Here is a 19,720-nt window from a genome sequence, read left to right on the forward strand (position 1 = left end):
TCCCCCGAAGGAGGGGGGGGGCTGGCTCCGTGAGGGGCGTGCACCTGCGCTCTGGCCTCCCCCGAAGGAGGGGGGGGGGGGGCTCTGTGAGGGGCATGCACCTGCGCTCCGGCCTCCCCCGAAGGGGGGGGGGCTCTGTGAGGGGCGTGCACCTGCGCTCTGGCCTCCCCCGAAGGAGGGGGGGGCTGGCTCCGTGAGGGGCGTGCACCTGCGCTTTGGCCTCCCCCGAAGGAGGGGGGGGGGGCTGGCTCTGCGAGGGGCGTGCACCTGCGCTCTGGCCTCCCCCGAAGGAGGGGGGGGCTGGCTCTGTGAGGGGCGTGCACCTGCGCTCTGGCCTCCCCCGAAGGAGGGGGGGGCTGGCTCCGTGAGGGGCGTGCACCTGCGCTCTGGCCTCCCCCGAAGGAGGGGGGGGCTGGCTCTGTGAGGGGCGTGCACCTGCGCTTTGGCCTCCCCCGAAGGAGGGGGGGGGGGCTGGCTCTGCGAGGGGCGTGCACCTGCGCTCTGGCCTCCCCCGAAGGAGGGGGGGGCTGGCTCCGTGAGGGGCGTGCACCTGCGCTCTGGCCTCCCCCGAAGGAGGGGGGGGGCTGGCTCTGCGAGGGGCGTGCACCTGCGCTCTGGCCTCCCCCGAAGGAGGGGGGGGCTGGCTCCGTGAGGGGCGTGCACCTGCGCTCTGGCCTCCCCCGAAGGAGGGGGGGGCTGGCTCCGTGAGGGGCGTGCACCTGCGCTCTGGCCTCCCCCGAAGGAGGGGGGGGCTGGCTCTGCGAGGGGCGTGCACCTGCGCTCTGGCCTCCCCTGAAGGAGGGGGGGGCTGGCTCTGTGAGGGGCGTGCACCTGCGCTCCGGCCTCCCCCTAAGGAGGGGGGGGCTGGCTCTGCGAGGGGCGTGCACCTGCGCTCTGGCCTCCCCCGAAGGAGGGGGGGGCTGGCTCTGCGAGGGGCGTGCACCTGCGCTCTGGCCTCCCCCGAAGGAGGGGGGGGCTGGCTCTGTGAGGGGCGTGCACCTGCGCTCCGGCCTCCCCCGAAGGAGGAGGGGGGGGGCTCTGCGAGGGGCGTGCACCTGCGCTCTGGCCTCCCCCGAAGGAGGGGGGGGCTGGCTCTGCGAGGGGCGGGGCTGGCTCCGTGAGGGGCGTGCACCTGCGCTCCGGACTCCCCCGGGGGGGGCTGGCGGCGACTCTCCTAGCCCTGTGGGCCGGGCGCACGAGGCCAAGTGGCAATTCCCCGCGTGGGTTAAATCCCAGCCGGGGCTTGGCCTGCCTGGATCCTGCGGCTTCCCAGCAGGTTCGCCCCCCCTTGGTCCTGTGGCCCTTGCTGGGGGGGGTGTTGGGTGGGGGAGGCCCTGGGGTCCCGTGTTCTGGCCTCAGTGTACCCTGCCCAGGGCGCTGCTGGAGGAACCGCTCAGCCTGTGCAGCTCCCAGCAGCGGCCTGTAGGGGGCAGGGCCGTGACGTTTGTCGGGGGGCGCATGGCGAGGAGCCGGGTTCTGGCGCGGAGCCGGGCGCTGTGGAGTGGGCGGGGTCCCTGCGGCTCCGGGGGAGCCTGGCTGGTCTGGCTGGCAGGACTGGGTCCCGTAGCAGGTGGCCCCTCCCCGGGGGCCACCGGCCTGCCGCCTCCGTGGCTGCCCCAGGCTGCAAACGCACTTTCTGGCTGAGCCCTGGGCCGGCCGCCGGGGATCTGCCGGGAGGAGGGGAGCGTGGGGCCCAAGCCGGGTGGGTGACTGGTTGGGGGCAGGGTGGGGTTGGGGTGGTTCTTTGCATTTCCACCCCCCTGTGATGTGGGGGGGGTGTCTGCTCCGTAACCCGGTGCCCCCCAGCTGTGCTGGGCTGTGCGATTCCCACTGACTCACCCACCTGGTCCTAGCCTGAGCAGCTGGCAGCCCTGTTCCCAGAGGTGGAGACAGCCACCAGCCTGGGGGCAGGCCAGGGCGTGGAGTCAGGCTGGGCAGGGGCAGTGCTGATGTTTGAGACTAAGGAAAGGGGGTCAGGGCCCGTGAGCCCCCCCCCCCCAGAGGAATGAGGCTGGCTGCTCTCGGGGTGGTGCTGACACCGATTCTATGCCCCGCCGTGTCGGAGAAGCAATAAAACCTTCTCCTGGCCGGCGGAGTCGCGTCTGGCTGCGGACGGGGGTGCAGGGTCGGGGGCTCCGCGCCGTCACGGTGGTGTCGGGGAGGGATGCGCTGCAGCGGCGGCGAGGGACAGGGCGCAGGAGGAGGAAGGGGCGCGCTGGAGGCAGAGCGAAGTGATTCCTGGGCGTCACGGGGCAGCCAGCGGAGCCTGGCGCGAGGGCCCCCTGAACCCCCATCCCACTCCAAGCCAGCTGAGAGCGCCCCTCTAGGCCGCAGAGGGTCCCAGCCTCCAGCCAGCCCTGTCTCCTCCTCGGTCCAGTTTCCCGGGCCAAAGGTATCACCTGGTCAGGATACAGCGAGCCTGGCCATGGCCCACGTGATGGGCTGCATCCTCCCTCGGTGAGTCACGTGAAATCCCCATCCCATCTAGATAGGAGAGCCCAGGGAAACTGAGGCACACCCATGAGGTTGCTACAGGCCTGTAGAAATCACAGGCACCTGAACCAAGCAAGCAGTGACTGCATCCCCGCTTCGCTCCGGTCAGGGGCAGGCAAGGCCCTATCTGCTCCGGCCTGAGCCTTGGGCAGCGAAGAGCAGCGTTTGCCTGTCACCCTGCTCCCTCTTGAGAGCTGGAAGCAGGGGCGCTGGTGTCAGGGGCGGGGTTCTGCTGTAGGGGCCTTGGTCCCACATTCAGCCATGCCTGGCTTTCCAGGGCCCCCCCTGGAGCACCTGCAGGACCCCACACCCTTTGGCCTGGCTATAGGTGAGCACCTGAGGCACAGAGCTGCTAAAGGACATGACCATGGCTATGTGGTAAGGCGGTGGCAGAGCACTGTACAGGGCCCAGCTCGGCTGTTTCCACCCATCCACAAGCACAGGAGGAATCTGCCTAGTGCCTGTGTCTTGCTCTTGTTGCTGGGCCTGCTGCCTCCCTCCCTCCCTGCTTGACTGCACCGAGCTCTCCCGGAGCCTGGCCCTCTCCTAGGCTCTCCTCCGCTCCGGGCAAGGGGCCTGGCTGGGGAGAGGAGCTTGTTGCTGCTGGGCCAGGCTGGGGCTGCCAAGGCAGGGCAGAGGGCAGGGGGCCAGGGGCCGTTACGCCGTGGGGGAGGTGTTACTGGTTGGGGTTGTGTGACGGCACGTTGGGGGTTCCCCGTCTCCTGCACCCCGAAATGGCACAAACAGACTGCACCAGCCAGTGGAATTGAGGGTGGTTTATTGCTCCTCCAGCACAGCGCAGCACAGATGTAATCTGGTCACAGGAACTGGGCTAGGATGCCTCAGGCCCCCTTGAGATGGGGGAGACTGGGCCCCTAAAACTCCAGCTCCTCTCCCTAGGCTGTCTCATCCATCCTCACAGACAGCCACCAACCAACTAATCCACTTCCAGCCCTGCCCCCCAGCCAGGGCCGCATTCACCTTCCTTTGTTCCTCTCCATGGGGGGTGTCTGGCCACTGGTTCCACAAGTTTGGCATTACCTTGGCCTAGTGAGGCTTTCCCTGCTGGGTCTTGCTCCAGACAGCAGGGGTCACCACATCCCAGCAAGTACCCCCACTACGTCACAGTTCTCCCCCCTCCGAGAGCGAACTGAGCAGGGTCACTCCGCTCGTGACCTGGGGAAGTTCGGGCCCCTCGCTACGGGACAGCGCGTCGGCGATGATGTTGGCGCTCCCCTTGACGTGGATCACTTCCATGTCGTAGTCCTGCAGGAGCAGGCTCCACCGCAGCAGCTTGGCGTTCGTCCCTTTCATCTGGTGTAGCCAGGTCAGGGGGCAGTGGTCGGTGAACACCGTGAAACGCCGGCCAGACAGGTACGGCTGCAGCTTTTGCAGGGCCCACACCATGGCCAGGCATTCCCTCTCTACGGTCGCGTAGCTCTGCTCCCGGGGCAGCAGCTTCCTGCTCAGGTACACGATGGGGTGACGTTCCCCTTTCTCGTCCGCCTGCATCAGCACCGCCCCCAGCCCAGTGTCCGAGGCGTCCGTAAACACGATAAAGGGCTTGTCGAAGTCTGGGTTTACCAACACTGGGGCCTTGGCCAGGGCTCCCTTCAGTGCACAGAGAGCCCCTGGCACTGCTCCGTCCAGACCACCCTGTCGGGCCTCCCCTTCCTGCACAGCTCTGTGATCGGGGCAGCGATGGAGCTGAAGTTGGGCACAAAGCTCCGGTAGTACCCCGCCATCCCAATGAAAGCCTGGACCTGCTTCTTGGTCTGGGGCACAGGCCAGTCCCGGATGGCCTCCACTTTGGCCGGCTCTGGCTTCAAGCAGCCGCTCCCCACCTTATGGCCCAGGTAGGACACCTCGGCCATTCCAACCTTGCACTTCCCAGCCTTTACGGTCAGCCCAGCCTCCCTCAGCCGATCCAGTACCTGGCTGACCTGGGCCACGTGGTCCTCCCAGGACTGGCTGAAGACGCAGATGTCATCGATGTACGCTAGGGCACAGTTCTCCATTCCCCTCAGCAGCTTGTCCACCAGGCGCTGGAAGGTGGCCGGCGCCCCTTTGAGGCCAAAGGGTAGGACCAGGAACTCATAGAGCCCCAGTGGCGTGATGAAAGCCGATTTCAGTCTGGCCTCCTGGTCTAGCGGCACCTGCCAGTAGCCCTTGGTTAGGTCCAGGGTGGTGAGATAGCGAGCTCCCCCCAGCTTGTCCAGGAGCTCATCGGGCCTTGGCATTGGGTAGGCGTCGGACACCGTGATGGCGTTGAGCTTCCGGTAGTCCACGCAGAACCGGATCGACCCGTCCTTCTTGGGAACCAGCACCACGGGAGAGGCCCAGGGGCTGGAGGACGGCTGGATCACCCCCAGGGCCAACATGTCCTGGACCTCTCTCTCCAGGTCCTGGGCTGTTTTCCCTGTGACCCTGAATGGGGAGCAGCGCACCGGGGGGTGAGTGCCCGTCTGCACCCGGTGGACAGCCAGGTTGGTGAGACCCGGCTTGTTGGAGAACAGCTGCTGGTGGGAGCGCAGCACCTCCCGGATCTCGGCCTGCTGGGCCGGGGTGAGCTGGTCCGAGAGGGAAATTGACTCCAGCGAAGAGTCCTCTCCGGTCCCAGGGAACAGGCCTACCAGGGGATCCTCCCCCTGCTCCTCCCAGGGCTTACACACGGCCAGCACCAAGTTCTCCCTGTCCCAGTACGGCTTCATCATGTTAACATGATATACCCGCTGGCCGCGCGTCCGGCCCGTCAGCTCCACCACGTAGTTCACCTCGTTCAGCTGCTTAACCACCTTGAAGGGGCCGTCCCAGGCGGCTTGCAGCTTGTTCTTCCGCACGGGGATCAGGACCATCACCTGGTCCCCGGTAGCGTAGGCGCGGGCCCGTGCATTGCGGTCGTACCAGACCTTCTGCTTCCTCTGGGCCCTGCTCAGGTTCTCTCTGGCCAGGCCCATGAGCTCGGCAAGTCTTTCCCGGAATGTCAGGACGTATTCCACGACCGGCTCACCCTCCGGGGAGACCTTCCCCTCCCACTCGTCTTTCAATAAGTCCAGGGGGCCCCTCACTCGCCTCCCATATAACAGCTCGAACGGCGAGAACCCCGTGGACTCCTGGGGCACTTCCCTGTACGCAAACAGCAGGTGGGGTAGGTACTTGTCCCAGTCCTGCGGGTGTTTGTGCATAAAGGTCCGTAGCAGCTGCTTCAGAGTCCCATTGAACCTCTCCACCAACCCGTTGGTCTGGGGGTGATACGCCGAGGCCCAGGTGTGTTGCACCCCACTCTTCTCCCACAAGCACCGGAGCAGGGCCGACATGAAGTTGGATCCCTGGTCCGTGAGAACCTCCTGGGGAAACCCCACCCTGCTGAAAATGGTCAGCAGTGCGTCTGCCACCGTGTCTGCCTCGATGGAGGGCAGGGCCACGGCCTCGGGGTAGCGGGTGGCGAAGTCCACCACCACCAGGATGTATTTCTTCCCTGTCCGGGTCGCTCTGTTGAAGGGCCCCACAATACCCATCGCCACCTTCTGGAAAGGCTCCTCTATGATGGGCAGGGGTCTCAATGCAGCTTTCTTCCTGTCTTGGGCCTTCCCCACTCGTTGGCAGGAGTCGCAGGACCGGCAGTACCGCTGGACAGCTGCAAACATCCCCGGCCAGTAGAAGTTTTGGAGCAGCCTCAGCCGCGTGCGCCGGATCCCCTGGTGTCCCGAGAACGGGATGTCATGGGCCAGGTGTAGCAGCTTGCGGCGATACCTTTGGGGAACCACCAGCTGCCGCTGGAGCCCCCACTTGCCTACCGTCCCGGGGGAAAGCCATTCCCGGTACAGAAATCCCCTCTCCCACCGGAACTTCTCCTGGCAATCTCCTCCTAGGGGTTGAGCGGCACCCAGGTCAGCCCGGTCCCTCAGGGCCTGCAAGGAGGGATCCGCTCGCACCTCCGCCTGGAATTCAGCGGCTGGGGCTGGGCCAGGGCCGTGGTTCCCCCCACTGCCTAGGTCCAACTCTAGGTCTGCTGGGACGGGGCCCTGGGCCCCCTGTTGGGGAACCTCCTCGAGTTCCGGGCCGCAAGCCCCTCGCTTGCTCTGGCTACGGGTGGTGACCAGCGTCCTGTGGGGTCCGTCTGGCCACTCCTCTAGGTCACTCCCCATTAGCACGTCAGTGGGCAAGTGCGGGTGCACCCCCACTTCCTTGGGGCCCTCCTTGGCCTCCCATTTCAGATGCACCCTGGCTACGGGTACCTTAAAGGGGGTGCCGCCTATGCCCCTCAGTGTCAGCTGAGTGTCGTGTAGCATACGGTCTGGGGCCACTATGTCGGGCCGGGCCAGTGTCACCTCCGCCCCCGTGTCCCAGAAACCCGTCACCTTCCTGCCGTCCACCTCCAGGGGTACGAGGCAGTCCCTCCGCAGGGGCCGCCCCGCCCCCACCCGGTGCACGGATAAATCTGTCTCCCGAGGGTCAGACCTCCCAGGGGAGGTGCACTGAGCATCCTTCCCCCCTCCCCGAGCGGAGGTTTGCCGGCCAGCCCCCGCCACTGGGGCAGCCGGCCCTTCCTCCCGCCCCAGCCAGTTAACCCTGGAACGTCCCAGGTCATGGGACCTGTTCTTGCGCCTGGGGCATTGAGCCCTCTTGTGGCCCCGTTGCCCACAGCGATGGCAAGTTAGGTTCTGTGGGCCCATTCGGGTCGGCTCTGCCCGGGCCCTGGCTGGTTCTCTGGGGTATCGATGACTGGTCCTGGTCCCTGGGGCTCGCCTCGGAGGTGTCTCTCTCCGTTGCTCCGCCGAGAACCGGTCTCTGCGCGATTCTCTTTCTCTCCGGGACTCCCGTTCACCCCCGGACCGGCTCTCCATGAACTCATCCGCCAGTCTCCCAGCCTCCTGGGGGTTCTCTGGTCTCCGGTCCTTGAGCCACAGCCTCAGTTTGGGTGGGCACGCTTCATAGAACTGCTCCATCATGACCAGCTTGAGCAGCTCCTCTGCGGTCTGGGCTCCGACTCCAGACACCCACTTGCGGCAGTATTGCGCCAGGCGGGAGGCCAGATCCACATAGGTCTCCCGTGGCCCTTTCTGTACCCCCCGGAACTTCTTCCTGTACAGCTCAGGGGTCAGCCCGAACTTGTGCAGCAGGGCCTCCTTGACTCGGTTGTAATCCCCTGGCTGTAGGTCCTCCAGCTGACTGAGCACTCCGGCCGCCTCCTGGTTCAGTGCGGGGATGAGCTCCTGCAGCCAGTCAGCTGGGGGGACCTGTTGCAGCCCACAGGCCCTCTCAAAGGAGCTGAGGAACCCGTCTATGTCGCCCACGTCCTTCAATTGGGCCACCGTGAGCCTCTCCAAGCGCCTGGCATCCCCGGGACTCTGGGGCCCATCCACTCTTGGCGCAGCCGGGGCCCCGCAGGTTCTCCGCTCTGCCATGGCCAGCTCATGCTGTCGCTGCCTCTCTCGATCTTGGCGCTCCTTCTCTCGGTCCTCTACTTCCAATTCCTTCATCCGCAGCTGGATCTCCAGCCGCCACAGCTCCGCTGGGCTGGCCCCTGCCCTAGAGGGGCTACGGCTTGCAGGCCTCCCGGGAGACGCTGTCTCATCTCTCCGTTGGGTTCCAGCGCTCCTCCCCCTCTCTGAGCCTGACACACTCTCAGGTGGGGTCTGGCTGCTTCCCCTGGGGACAAGATCCTGGCCCCGTGGCTGGTCATTCTCTTCCAGCTGGGTAATCAGCTGGGCTTTGGTTGCTTTCCGCACAGGCAAGCCCCTCTCTCTGCACAGCCCCACCAGCTCTGCCTTCAAGAGTCAGGCGTAGGCCATCTGCCCGCTGGTCCCCTTGGTGCAGACTCACCAGTCTAGTGCTGCAGCGCCCCACGATTCCCAGGAACCGCTTCGCTCTGTCTCCAGCACGCCTGGCTCCAGGGCTCTTGCTTCTACTGTGCCTTGTCGCTTGCCGCTGGAAGCTCCATCCCCGGGGTGCAGTGCATCCCACTTCTGACACCAGTGTGACGGCGCGTTGGGGGTTCCCCGTCTCCTGCACCCCGAAATGGCACAAACAGACTCCACCAGCCAGTGGAATTGAGGGTGGTTTATTGCTCCTCCAGCACAGCGCAGCACAGATGTAATCTGGTTACAGGAACTGGGCTAGGATGCCTCAGGCCCCCTTGAGATGGGGGAGACTGGGCCCCTAAAACTCCAGCTCCTCTCCCTAGGCTGTCTCCTCCATCCTCCCAGACAGCCACCAACCAACTAACCCACTTCCAGCCCTGCCCCCCAGCCAGGGCCGCATTCACCTTCCTTTGTTCCTCTCCATGGGGGGTGTCTGGCCACTGGTTCAACCAGTTTGTCCTTACCTCTGCCTAGTGAGGCTTTCCCTGCTGGGTCTTGCTCCAGACAGCAGAGGTCACCACATCCCAGCAAGTACCCCCACTATGTCACAGGTTGCACACTAGGTGGGCATTGGTTGGGGCACTGGCCAGGGTGCTGTGCCGGGGGATTGGGTGCTGGCCGGGGGCTCACTTGCCTAGGAGGTTGGACATGAGATAGCAGATCCCGTGCCTAGGGGGGTTGGGCGCTGGCCTGGGGATCGCACGCCTAGGGGGGTTGGGCGCTGGCCGGGGGGATCGCACGCCTAGGGGGGTTGGGCGCTGGCCGGGGGGATCGCACGCCTAGGGGCGTTGGGCGCTGGCCGGGGGGGATCGCACGCCTAGGGGGGTTGGGCGCTGGCCGGGGGAGATCGCACGCCTAGGGGGGTTGGGCGCTGGCCGGGGGGATCGCACGCCTAGGGGGGTTGGGCGCTGGCTGGGGGGGATCGCACGCCTAGGGGGGTTGGGCGCTGGCTGGGGGGGATCGCACGCCTAGGGGGGTTGGGCGCTGGCTGGGGGGGATCGCACGCCTAGGGGGGTTGGGCGCTGGCCGGGGGGATCGCACGCCTAGGGGGGTTGGGCGCTGGCCGGGGGGATCGCACGCCTAGGGGGGTTGGGCGCTGGCTGGGGGGGATCGCACGCCTAGGGGGGTTGGGCGCTGGTTGGGGGGGATCGCACCCCTAGGGGGGTTGGGCGCTGGTTGGGGTCCTGTGCTCAGTTCCCTCTAAGCTACATGGCCACACAGTTACCTAGGAAACCCGGGTCCTGCTGTCGGGGAGGGGGGTGTCTGCCTCCAGGCCAGAGCTGCCCCAGTCCCGCGCAGACAGGCCAGGGCCATGGAGCGGTGCCCTCCCCCGCCAGTCCCCCCCCTGAGCTGCAGCAGCCAGGGAGCGGTGCTTTGCTGGCCCCAAGCTGGGCAGTGAGAGGGGGGTGGGGGGGTCCGCTCTCCCGGGGTCGCCTGCACCCCGAAGCCCCCCTCTCCAGCCCACCCGATCTGGTGCACTCAGTCTCCCCGCCCCTCCTGCCCCCCAACCCTGCGCGCCTGCCCCCGCCCCACCCTCTGCCCCGGCCCCCGCGCCCTCCTGCCCCCCAACCCTGCGCACCTGCCCCCGCCCCACCCTCTGCCCCGGCCCCCGCGCCCTCCTGCCCCCCAACCCTGCGCACCTGCCCCCGCCCCACCCTCTGCCCCGGCCCCGCGCCCTCCTGCCCCCAACCCTGCGCACCTGCCCCCGCCCCACCCTCTGCCCCGGCCCCCGCGCCCTCCTGCCCCCCAACCCTGCGCTCCTGCCCCCGCCCAACGCTCTGCCCCGGCCCCCGCGCCCTCCTGCCCCCCAACCCTGCGCACCTGCCCCCGCCCCACCCTCTGCCCCGGCCCCCGCGCCCTCCTGCCCCCCAACCCTGCGCACCTGCCCCCGCCCAACGCTCTGCCCCGGCCCCGCGCCCTCCTGCCCCCCAACCCTCTGCCCCGGCCCCCGCGCCCTCCTGCCCCCCAACCCTGCGCACCTGCCCCCGCCCCACCCTCTGCCCCGGCCCCGCGCCCTCCTGCCCCCCAACCCTGCGCACCTGCCCCCGCCCCACCCTCTGGCCCGGCCCCGCGCCCTCCTGCCCCTCCTGCCCCTCCTGTTCTCGGGCACGTCCCAACGTCCGTCCCGCACACGGACACCGAGCGGGAGCCCAGCTGGAGCCCGGCCGGGAGCCGGGGGGTCAGGACACGGACCGGTCCTGGCGCCAGCCAAAGGTGCCCACTGGGGGGGCGCTGCCGGGGCGGCCCGTTCCGCGGGGGGGCGCTGCGAGGGGGGCTCCGTGCCCGCCCCGCCGGTCTGGAGCGCTCGAGGCGCCGGGCGAGCTGTGCGGGGGCTGCGGGGAGGTCCCGGTCCCGCCGCTCCTCCCCCCGCCGCGCCGCTCGCAGCAACCCAGCCCGGCTCCGGCAGCGCCGCAGGCTCCGCGCAGGTGAGAGCGGGACCCGCCTCCGGGATGCGGGCGGGGCGGGGGTCCCAGAGCCCGGGGGGGGATAGGCACGTGGGGGGTCCCAGAGCACGGGGGGGGGGTCCCAGAGCCCGGGGGATAGGCACGTGGGGGGTCCCAGAGCACGGGGGGGGGGATAGGCACGTGGGGGGGTCCCAGAGCACGGGGGGGGGGTCCCAGAGCCCGGGGGATAGGCACGTGGGGGGTCCCAGAGCACGGGGGGGGTCCCAGAGCCCGGGGGAGAGCGCACGTGGGGGGTCCCAGAGCACGTGGGGGGGGTCCCAGAGCCCGGGGGGGGGGATAGGCACGTGGGGGGTCCCAGAGCACGGGGGGGGGGATAGGCACGTGGGGGGTCCCAGAGCACGTGGGGGGGTCCCAGAGCCCGGGGGGGGGGATAGGCACGTGGGGGGTCCCAGAGCACGGGGGGGGATAGGCACGTGGGGGGTCCCAGAGCCCGGGGGGGGGTCCCAGAGCACGGGGGGGATAGGCACGTGGGGGGGTCCCAGAGCACGGGGGGGGGATAGGCACGTGGGGGGGTCCCAGAGCCCGGGGGGGGGGTCCCAGAGCCCGGGGGGGGATAGGCACGTGGGGGGTCCCAGAGCCCGGGGGGGGATAGGCACGTGGGGGGTCCCAGAGCACGGGGGGGGATAGGCACGGGGGGGGGGGTCCCAGAGCACGGGGGGGGGATAGGCACGTGGGGGGGTCCCAGAGCACGTGGGGGGTCCCAGAGCACGTGGGGGGTCCCAGAGCACGGGGGGGGGGATAGGCACGTGGGGGGTCCCAGAGCACGGGGGGGGGATAGGCACGTGGGGGGGTCCCAGAGCAGGGGGGGATAGGGCACGGGGGGGGGAAGCGGGAGGGCAGGGTGCTGGCAGGAAGCCCCCCCGTGATGTGGAGGCCCACAGCATAGGGCATGCCATTGGGGGAGCGTCTCAGTAGGTGAGGGGGTGGGGGGTCAGAGGAGGGGAGGGAGGGGTGTGCCCCTGCGGCCCCTGCGGCCCCTGCGTCTGCCCAGAGCTCTGTTCTCCCGCTAGCCCCTGGGGGTGCGGCTGGGTCCCTTGGCCGTGCAGGGACCGGGCTGTCGGGGCTCCCCAGCCAGGATGTGCCAAGGGCCACCCTGGGGAGATGCGGGGGTGGCTGAGCCCTTCCTGCTGCAGGGAAGGGGGCCCCTGGTGCCCGGTATGCAGCCCCACTGCGCCCACTGGAACCTGCAGACAGCTGGTGGGCCTGGCCTGCCAACCCGCCTGCCCTGCCCTGCCCAGAGCCCACCTGGCACTCGTGCGGCCAGGCCCTGCCGGCTCAGCATGGGGGCGCTGCCCTCTGCCACTCCCCTGAACAACTGCGCCCTGGGCACCGCGGCGGCCGGCGTGTGGGTGGCTGGGGGGGCCTGTATTTCCTGGACGCTTCCTGCCCCTGGCATGGGCACGGCTGGCACCGGGGTGGGAGCTGCGCATTGCCAGCCCCTGCTGCACCCTGTGGAGAGCTGGCCAGGGGGCGCGCTGCCGTGGGGCCGTGCAGTGCTGGGCCTCTGCGGGGCAGCTGGGCTGGCCGACCTGCAGCGCTCCAGGGCCCTCACCCAGCTGCTCCTCCCACGGCCACGGGCCCAGGGGTGCAGTGCGGCAGCCCCCTTTGCGCCCTCCTCCTGCATGGCCAGGGGCGCTCGGCCCAGGGCTCCGCAGCCCCCAGATGGGGGAGTGGCTGGCGCACCCCAGCAGCGGGGATCACAAAAGCTATGCTGAAAGACAGTGTGGCCTAGTGGGCAGAGCTGGGGCCAGGGACCCCTGCATCCCCTTCCCAGGCCTGCCACTGCCCCCCGTGGCTGGCTCCTGGCGGTGAGTGGAGCAGCCCGTGTCTGGAGAGCTGGGAACAGGCCTGGTGCGGGTGATGGGCAGGGTGAAGCCACTTCCACCCCAAGCCGACGGTCCGTAATGCAGAGAGCAGAGGTCTGACTGCTCATTGCTTTCCCTTTAGGGCCCGGCTGCACAGGACTGCCCCGAATCCACCCCAGGGCCCATCACCGACCCTCCAGCTCCCTCCCAGCATCCCCTTGAGCCGGTGCATCGGAGCTGCCTCTGGAGCTCTCCTGGCCCTGGAGGGTGCACCCAGCTCCCCGGGGACGCCCCTCGCTCCCCAGGCCCGCCTGCCTGATGGCCCCGCGTCCTGCCCCGAACGGCTCCGAGCCCCTGGGGGCGGGCACCCGGGACTGCCTGGGGTACCTGACCGCTCAGAACGGCACCGCGGGGGGCCCCCGGCACCTCCTCATCGGCGCCCAGCAGCAGGAGCCCGACTACGTGGCCATCCCGGTCACCGTCTTCTACGGCCTGCTCTTCCTCTTCGGGCTGCTGGCCAACGGGCTGAGCGTGCTGGCGCTGCTGCGGAGCGGGCGCATGCGGGCCAGTGCCGTGCGCTTCTACCTGCTGAGCCTGGCCGCGGCCGACGTGCTGATGCTGCTGACCGTGCCGGTGACGCTGTACCGCTACTTCTGGCAGTACTACCCCTGGGCCCTGAGCGATGCCCTCTGCAAGCTCTACTTCGCGGCCCGCCAGGTGTGCTGCGCCACCACCAGCTGGACCATCGTGGCCTTCACCGCCGAGCGCTACGTGGCCATCTGCCACCCGCTGTGGGCCATCACCGGCCTGCGCCAGTCCCGCATGGCCTGCCTGCTGGCCCTCATCTGGCTGCTGGCCCTCGTCGGCTCGGCACCCCTCACCGTGGTCTACGGGCAGGCCTCGGCCTGCGTCCTGGACTACACCTCCACCAGCCGGGAGACCAGCGTCTTCCTCTCCACCGTCTGCGAGATGCTGGAGCCGGAGCCGTTCCTCATCTACAGGAGCATCGTGGAAGCTCGCAGCGTCCTCTGCTTCCTCCTGCCCCTGGCCGCCATCGGCACCTTCCACCTCCTCATCTTCCGCCAGCTCGGCCGCACCCGCCGGCAGCGGGAGGAGCTGGGGCTCACCCCCCCCTGCTCCGGGGGCCTCCCCGCCGAGGTGACCCAGGCCTCCGGGAGCCTGCCGCCGTCGGAGAGAAAGGCCCGTCACCTCATGGGTGAGCAACGGCCTCTGGCCCCGGGCCTGGGCCCATTGCGCAGCTGGGGAGGCGGAGGGGAAGGCCCCCCCGGTGAGGGGGTGTAAGTGCCCAGCTCTGCCCACCGGGGGCTGGTTCTCCGAGGTGCCGCCGGCTGGAGCCTGGTCAGAGTCACGCCCGGCTGGCCAGGCCGAGCGCCCCAATCAGAGGCTGACGTACTAGCACAGACCTTGCTTTCCCGCAGGCTGCGCGGCCCCTGCACTGCACCTGGGACGCTCTGGGGCGGACAGAACCGTGGGCCAGAGACAGGCTGGGCCAAGCTGGGGGTCCAGGGATAGGCTGGGGGGCCAGAGACAGGCTCGGGGGCGAAAGACAGGCTGAGGGGACAGGCTGGGGGGCCAGAGAGAGGCTGGGGGGACAGGCTGGGGGGGCAGGGACAGGCTGGGGGGCCAGAGAGAGGCTGGGGGGCCAGGCTCAGGGGGGGCAAGGGCAGGCTGGGGCGGGCAGGGACAGGCTGGGGCGTCAGGGACGTACCTACCCCTGGGATGCTCCCTCCTCCAGCCCCCAGATTTGCAAACCAAGCCCCCGCCGAGACTCGTCAGTCAGCAGAAGCAGCCAGTGCGCTCGCCCTGGAGGATGCAAAGCGGCGTGAGCCGCCAGCCCCAGGTGGTCTCGGGCTGCAGGGTGTTCAGGTGAGCCCTGGCAGGGAGGAGAACGCCAACCCGACACATGCGCCCCAGTCCTCGCCATCTGCCCAGCAGGCCATGCAAGCCTGGCCCAGCTAGTGCGGGGTGGGGCTCGGCGCAGGCCGGCCGGGATCGGGCCCATTGGACCAGGCTCTGCACAGACCCAGAGGCGTGGGCCCTGCCTGAGGAGCGCACAGGAAATGCACTAGCCTGGGCCCCCCGGCTCTGGGGTGGGAGGGGAATGCCGGCCGGAGCGCCAGGCCGAGTGGGGTCAGCCCCAGCGCCCCCCCCCCCGCTACCCGGCCGGAGTGCCAGGCCGAGTGGGGTCAGCCCCAGCGCCCTCCCCCCGCTACCCGGCCGGAGCGCCAGGCCGAGTGGGGTCAGCCCCAGAGCCCCCCCCCGCTACCCGGCCGGAGCGCCAGGCCGAGTGGGGTCAGCCCCAGCGCCCTCCCCCCGCTACCCGGCCGGAGCGCCAGGCCGAGTGGAGTCAGCCCCAGAGCCCCCCCCCCGCTACCCGGCCGGAGCGCCAGGCCGAGTGGGGTCAGCCCCAGAGCCCCCCCCCGCTACCCGGCCGGAGCGCCAGGCCGAGTGGGGTCAGCCCCAGCGCCCCCCCCCGCTACCCGGCCGGAGCGCCAGGCCGAGTGGGGTCAGCCCCAGCGCCCTCCCCCCGCTACCCGGCCGGAGCGCCAGGCCGAGTGGGGTCAGCCCCAGCGCCCTCCCCCCGCTACCCGGCCGGAGTGCCAGGCCGAGTGGGGTCAGCCCCAGCGCCCTCCCCCCGCTACCCGGCCGGAGCGCCAGGCCGAGTGGAGTCAGCCCCAGAGCCCCCCCCCCGCTACCCGGCCGGAGCGCCAGGCCGAGTGGGGTCAGCCCCAGAGCCCCCCCCCGCTACCCGGCCGGAGCGCCAGGCCGAGTGGGGTCAGCCCCAGCGCCCCCCCCCGCTACCCGGCCGGAGCGCCAGGCCGAGTGGGGTCAGCCCCAGCGCCCTCCCCCCGCTACCCGGCCGGAGCGCCAGGCCGAGTGGGGTCAGCCCCAGCGCCCTCCCCCCGCTACCCGGCCGGAGTGCCAGGCCGAGTGGGGTCAGCCCCAGCGCCCTCCCCCCGCTACCCGGCCGGAGCGCCAGGCCGAGTGGGGTCAGCCCCAGCGCCCCCCCCCCCCGCTACCCGGCCGGAGCGCCAGGCCGAGTGGGGTCAGCCCCAGCGCCCTCCCCCCGCTACCCGGCCGGAGCGCCAGGCCGAGTGGGGTCAGCCCCAGCGCCCCCCCCCCCCGCTACCCGGCCGGAGTGCCAGGCCGAGTGGGGTCAGCCCCAGCGCCCCCACCCCGCTACCCGGCCGGAGCGCCAGGCCGAGTGGGGTCAGCCCCAGAGCCCCCCCCCGCTACCCGGCCGGAGCGCCAGGCCGAGTGGGGTCAGCCCCAGAGCCCCCCCCCGCTACCCGGCCGGAGCGCCAGGCCGAGTGGGGTCAGCCCCAGTGGCCCCGCCAGGCCGAGTGGGGTCAGCCCCAGTGGCCCCGTCCCAGCGGCCGGCCGGAGCGCCGGGCGCAGCAGGACAACCTCCTGCCTGGATGAGAAGTGGGTGACTCAGCCCCACCCTGCTCCACAGTGGCCTTGTCTTCCTTTGGCACCGAATGCCCCGGGGCCCCACTGAGCCTCAGCAGCTTCCTGCTTCCAATCAGCTTAACAGCAGGGTGGCTGCGGGTTATCGGCCCCCCCCCCTCGGCCTTCCCAGCTGCACTCTGCCCCTGGACTCGCCAGCGTCTCTGCTCCTCCCTCTTGCTTCCTGCCTCCACAGCCTCTGTCACTGGGCCGCCTTGGATGAGGCCGCTGCAGGGACCGGTCGCGAGACGCCTGGCAGGGCGGAGGGACCCTCCAGATGAAATCCAGGAACATAAAAAGCCGTTTAAGAGCAATCTCTGCCCATCAGCGCGGGCAGACTTGTCCCTTTTACTGCTGCTCAAGTGTTTTCCTCCTCCCTGTGTCTCCATTGCAGGGCGACGCTGTCGAGACACAAAGCAGTGACAGGGGTACAAAAGAACCCTGCAAAAACGGGGAAATTAAACCGTCGTTCTCGTCGCTCTGCCTTAGCGAGCTGAAGTGTGAACTGCAACAGGGGCAGGTTAAAAATAGCCCCGTGGGAACGTGCTGTGGAAGTTGGTTGTGCCGTGGGGTGTAATCCCTCCCTCCCTCCTTCCCGGCGTTTCGCAGGCTCCAGCAGGCGGCCCTGGGCTGCCCTCAGCGGGGTCGCGGGTGGGCAGCTGCCAGGCAAAGGGGGAGCAGTGAACGCTGCGGGGGCTCCGGAGGAGGGGCGGCGAAAAGGCCGTTTGCGTGGGTGCACGGAGCCCTGCGCTCTGCCGGGCCTGACCTCTCTCCTCCCCCGCACAGGTGCTGTGGTGGCCGCGTTCTTCTTCTGCAACTTCCCCGACACGGCGGCGTCCCTGATGCACATTTACGTGCGCAGCTGGAGCACCAGCGTCCTGGTGCTCTACACCTGGCTGAAGAGCTACCTCTCGCTGCCTCTCTGGTACCTCAACAGCGCGCTGGACCCCCTGCTCTTCTGCATCTCCTCTGCCTCCTTCCGCAGCGCCTGCCGCGAGAGCCTCGCCCCGCTCCTGCCCTGGCTCCGCAGGAAGCTGCGAGGCTCCCGGGCCAGGTCGGGGGGACCAGCGCCCAGGCCTGCGAGATCGCTGTGGACCCTCAACTCCACCAAGGGGGAGCCAAGCAAATCCTCCAGGGACTCGCAGCCCAGCGAGCCGCAGCTCCTGTCCTGCGGGAAGAGAGCAGGCCCGGGGGCCGGGCCCAGGGCGAACCCAGGCTACGCGCAGTAGGGCAGGCCGTGCCCGGGGGCGAGCGCGGGGCGGTGACTCAGGCGCATGCTTGCGCACGTTCCTGTCCGCCCCCGGCGCTGGGGGGCCAGGTCGGCTGCCTGCCGCAGGGAACGGGATTGCACCTGGGGCAGGCGCTGGCCAGCTAGCAGTGGTTGCTGTGGTGTGGCAGTGTGGTGCCCCGTCGTGTGTGGCGTGTGCTGTTGTGAGGAGCGCTGGTCCGTCATGGTGCATGGCTCGGTCTGTGTGGCAGTGTGGCCTTTGGACCTGCTTGAAATCTAGCTGTGTATTCTCCTGCTGCCGGGGGGAGGGTGCCCTGGGGAGCGACTGCAGAGACGGAAGGAAGATCTGGTGGCGAGCTGGGCCTTCCTCCTCCTCCAGGTATGGTCCCCAAGAACCCGTGTGATCAGGGTCCCTGAGTTCTGGGGATGTACAAATGTCTGAGACTATGAACCATCCAGCCGATGGGAGGTCTGTTTACACAGTTAGCCGCGGGGCTGCCGGCTGCCGGCCTGCGCCATGGTGGGCCCGGTTGGGTGGCTGCTCCAGCCGGGCTGGGCTCCGGTTAACCAGCTACCGGTAAGCATCCCCTTGTCCGGTTAACCAGTGACCTGTTTCCATCCCTGCTGTGTTCCAAGAATGGATGCAAGACACTGATCCGAAACCCAACTCCTTTGGGACAGGAGGTCGCCCCACGGAACACCACCGACTCCCGGGACAAGCCCTGCTTACGCTGCTGTCCCCCAGGCCTGACTCAGACCCGAGCCCCCCTGCAGCCTGGAAGCCCTGCAGGAGGGAAGGGCACTGACAGTGGAAAGCGAGAGCCTGCGTGTACAATGGCAAGCTGGGCTGAGCCTCCGGCACAGCCCCTGGATTCTGCGCGGCTGCAGGTGGGAAATTTGGCAGAAATGTAATTGTAATTCAAAATAAAGTTTTGAAGCGAAATCTGACAGTGCCCAGCCTGCGCCGTGGCCTGGCCCCCGGAGACTGTCCAGCCACGCGGGCAGTGGGCTGCAGGCATGTGTCACTCAGAGGGTCGGCCAGGGAGGTGGCCGCGGAAGGCACTGGATGTGCGTCTGAGAGCATCACACACGCATGGGGGCTTTTGGCAGGGGAGCGGTAGAGAGGCAGCTGCCTCGAGATGATGAGTTTGCACGTCAGCTGCCGGAACATTTGGCAGTGACATAGTTTCAAATCCTGACATTTAAATCTTCATTGGCGTTCGCCCCCCGTGCCCTGATGGAGCAGCTGTCTTTCTGGAGGCCGGCTGCTTCCGGGCCCTGGGGCTGCAGGTCTCCCCCGGCTCACGTCTGAGCAGAGGAGAGCTTGAGCCGTCGCTGGTGGAGAGGAAGGCTGAGGCTGCGGCCCACAGTTCTGGGGCAGGGACAGCTGCTGGGCCCAGTCCCATGGATGCTGAATCCAAGGTCACATCCATTGTGATTGTATTTGAGCTTCATGTTGTCGGACGTTAGACTTCGGGGGCGGTGTCCCGGAGTGAGGACCGAGGGAAACGCAGGGATCTCATCAGGGCTGCCGGATGAGAGATTCGTGCCTGTCTTGAGGGTGCGCCTGGGAATACCGTCGTCCTGCTGCATGTCACGCGCGTGCTGCGCAGCCCCAAACCAACCTCCTCTCGCTGCAGCCCCGCCCAGCCCCCTCCGCCCCTGCCTTCGCTGGTTTAATTTTCCCAGATGCAGCAGCTGCATTTATCCAGGTTGAATCTCCTCCGTCATTTCCTGCCAGTGTTTAACATAAGAACATAAGAACGGCCGTACTGAGTCAGACCAAAGGGCCTTTTAGCCCCATAGCCTGGCTGCCGACAGTGGCCAGCACCAGGTGCTCTAGAGGGGAAGGACCAAAGACAATGATCAAGCCATTTGTCTCCTGCCATCCCTCTCCAGCCTCTGACAGACAGAGGCCAGGGACACCATTTTATCCCCTGGCTAATAGCCTTTTATGGACCTAACCTCCATGAAATCATCTCGCTTCTCTTTAAACTCTGTTATAGTCCTAGCCTTCACAGCCTCCTCTGGCAAGGAGTTCCACAGGTCGACTACACGCTGTGTGAAGAAGAACTTTCTTTTATTAGTTTTAAACCTGCTACCCATTAATTTCATTTGGTGTCCTCTAGTTCTTCTAGTTTCTAACACGTGCAACCTTTCGTATTTCTCTTTCCTCCCTGACAGATGCAGCTCCTCTTAGTTCTGCATCACCTGGAGATTTAATCTCGCCGGGCTCCCTTTTCAGCTAATTTAATAAGTAAGCTGAGCTCTACCCCCCAACCACAAGGCACCTCCGTAGGCCGCCCCCTGCTGGCTCAGTCCCTGTGATTAGCTGTTGGCTGAGTAATGTCTGGTCCCTGTGACCATGCGCCCACTCAAGACAGCTGGAGGTAT

General features: G+C 68.4%; 2 protein-coding genes across 3 annotated transcripts in view; both read left to right on the top strand.

Annotated features, from left to right (window-relative positions):
- Positions 1-11,965: 11,965 nt before the first annotated feature.
- Positions 11,966-17,418, top strand: LOC142830339 (neurotensin receptor type 1-like). 2 transcript variants are annotated; one of them, XM_075934481.1, is made up of 3 exons: positions 11,966-13,843; positions 14,384-14,514; positions 16,885-17,081. In XM_075934481.1, exons 1-3 carry the CDS (start codon positions 12,946-12,948, stop codon positions 16,939-16,941), a joined length of 1,086 nt encoding a protein of 361 aa, XP_075790596.1. In that variant the 5' UTR covers positions 11,966-12,945; the 3' UTR covers positions 16,942-17,081. The 2 variants fall into 2 exon arrangements, with proteins under 2 accessions (XP_075790596.1, XP_075790595.1); XM_075934480.1 differs by lacking the exon at positions 14,384-14,514 and having other exon boundaries at positions 16,885-17,418.
- A 35-nt stretch (positions 17,419-17,453) lies between these two features.
- The window catches only part of ARHGAP19 (Rho GTPase activating protein 19), a 42,365-nt gene continuing 40,098 nt past the window's right edge, over positions 17,454-19,720 (top strand). Inside the window, exon 1 of the mRNA XM_075934477.1 lies at positions 17,454-17,705. Within this exon, the coding sequence (XP_075790592.1) occupies positions 17,557-17,705 (149 nt within the window). The 5' untranslated portion in view covers positions 17,454-17,556. The remainder of the gene's footprint in view (positions 17,706-19,720) is intronic.

This window comes from Pelodiscus sinensis, chromosome 8, assembly GCF_049634645.1.
Source record: "Pelodiscus sinensis isolate JC-2024 chromosome 8, ASM4963464v1, whole genome shotgun sequence".
Taxonomy (NCBI): Eukaryota; Metazoa; Chordata; order Testudines; family Trionychidae; genus Pelodiscus; species Pelodiscus sinensis.

What these genes read in the sequence shown, in the direction of transcription:
- LOC142830339 (XM_075934480.1), top strand. Translation starts at nt 12,946, where the DNA reads ATGGCCCCGCGTCCTGCCCCGAACGGCTCCGAGCCCCTGGGGGCGGGC. An exon ending in AAAGGCCCGTCACCTCATGG is followed by an intron (nt 13,844 to 16,884) that starts GTGAGCAACGGC and finishes TCCCCCGCACAG; the next exon opens with GTGCTGTGGTGGCCGCGTTC.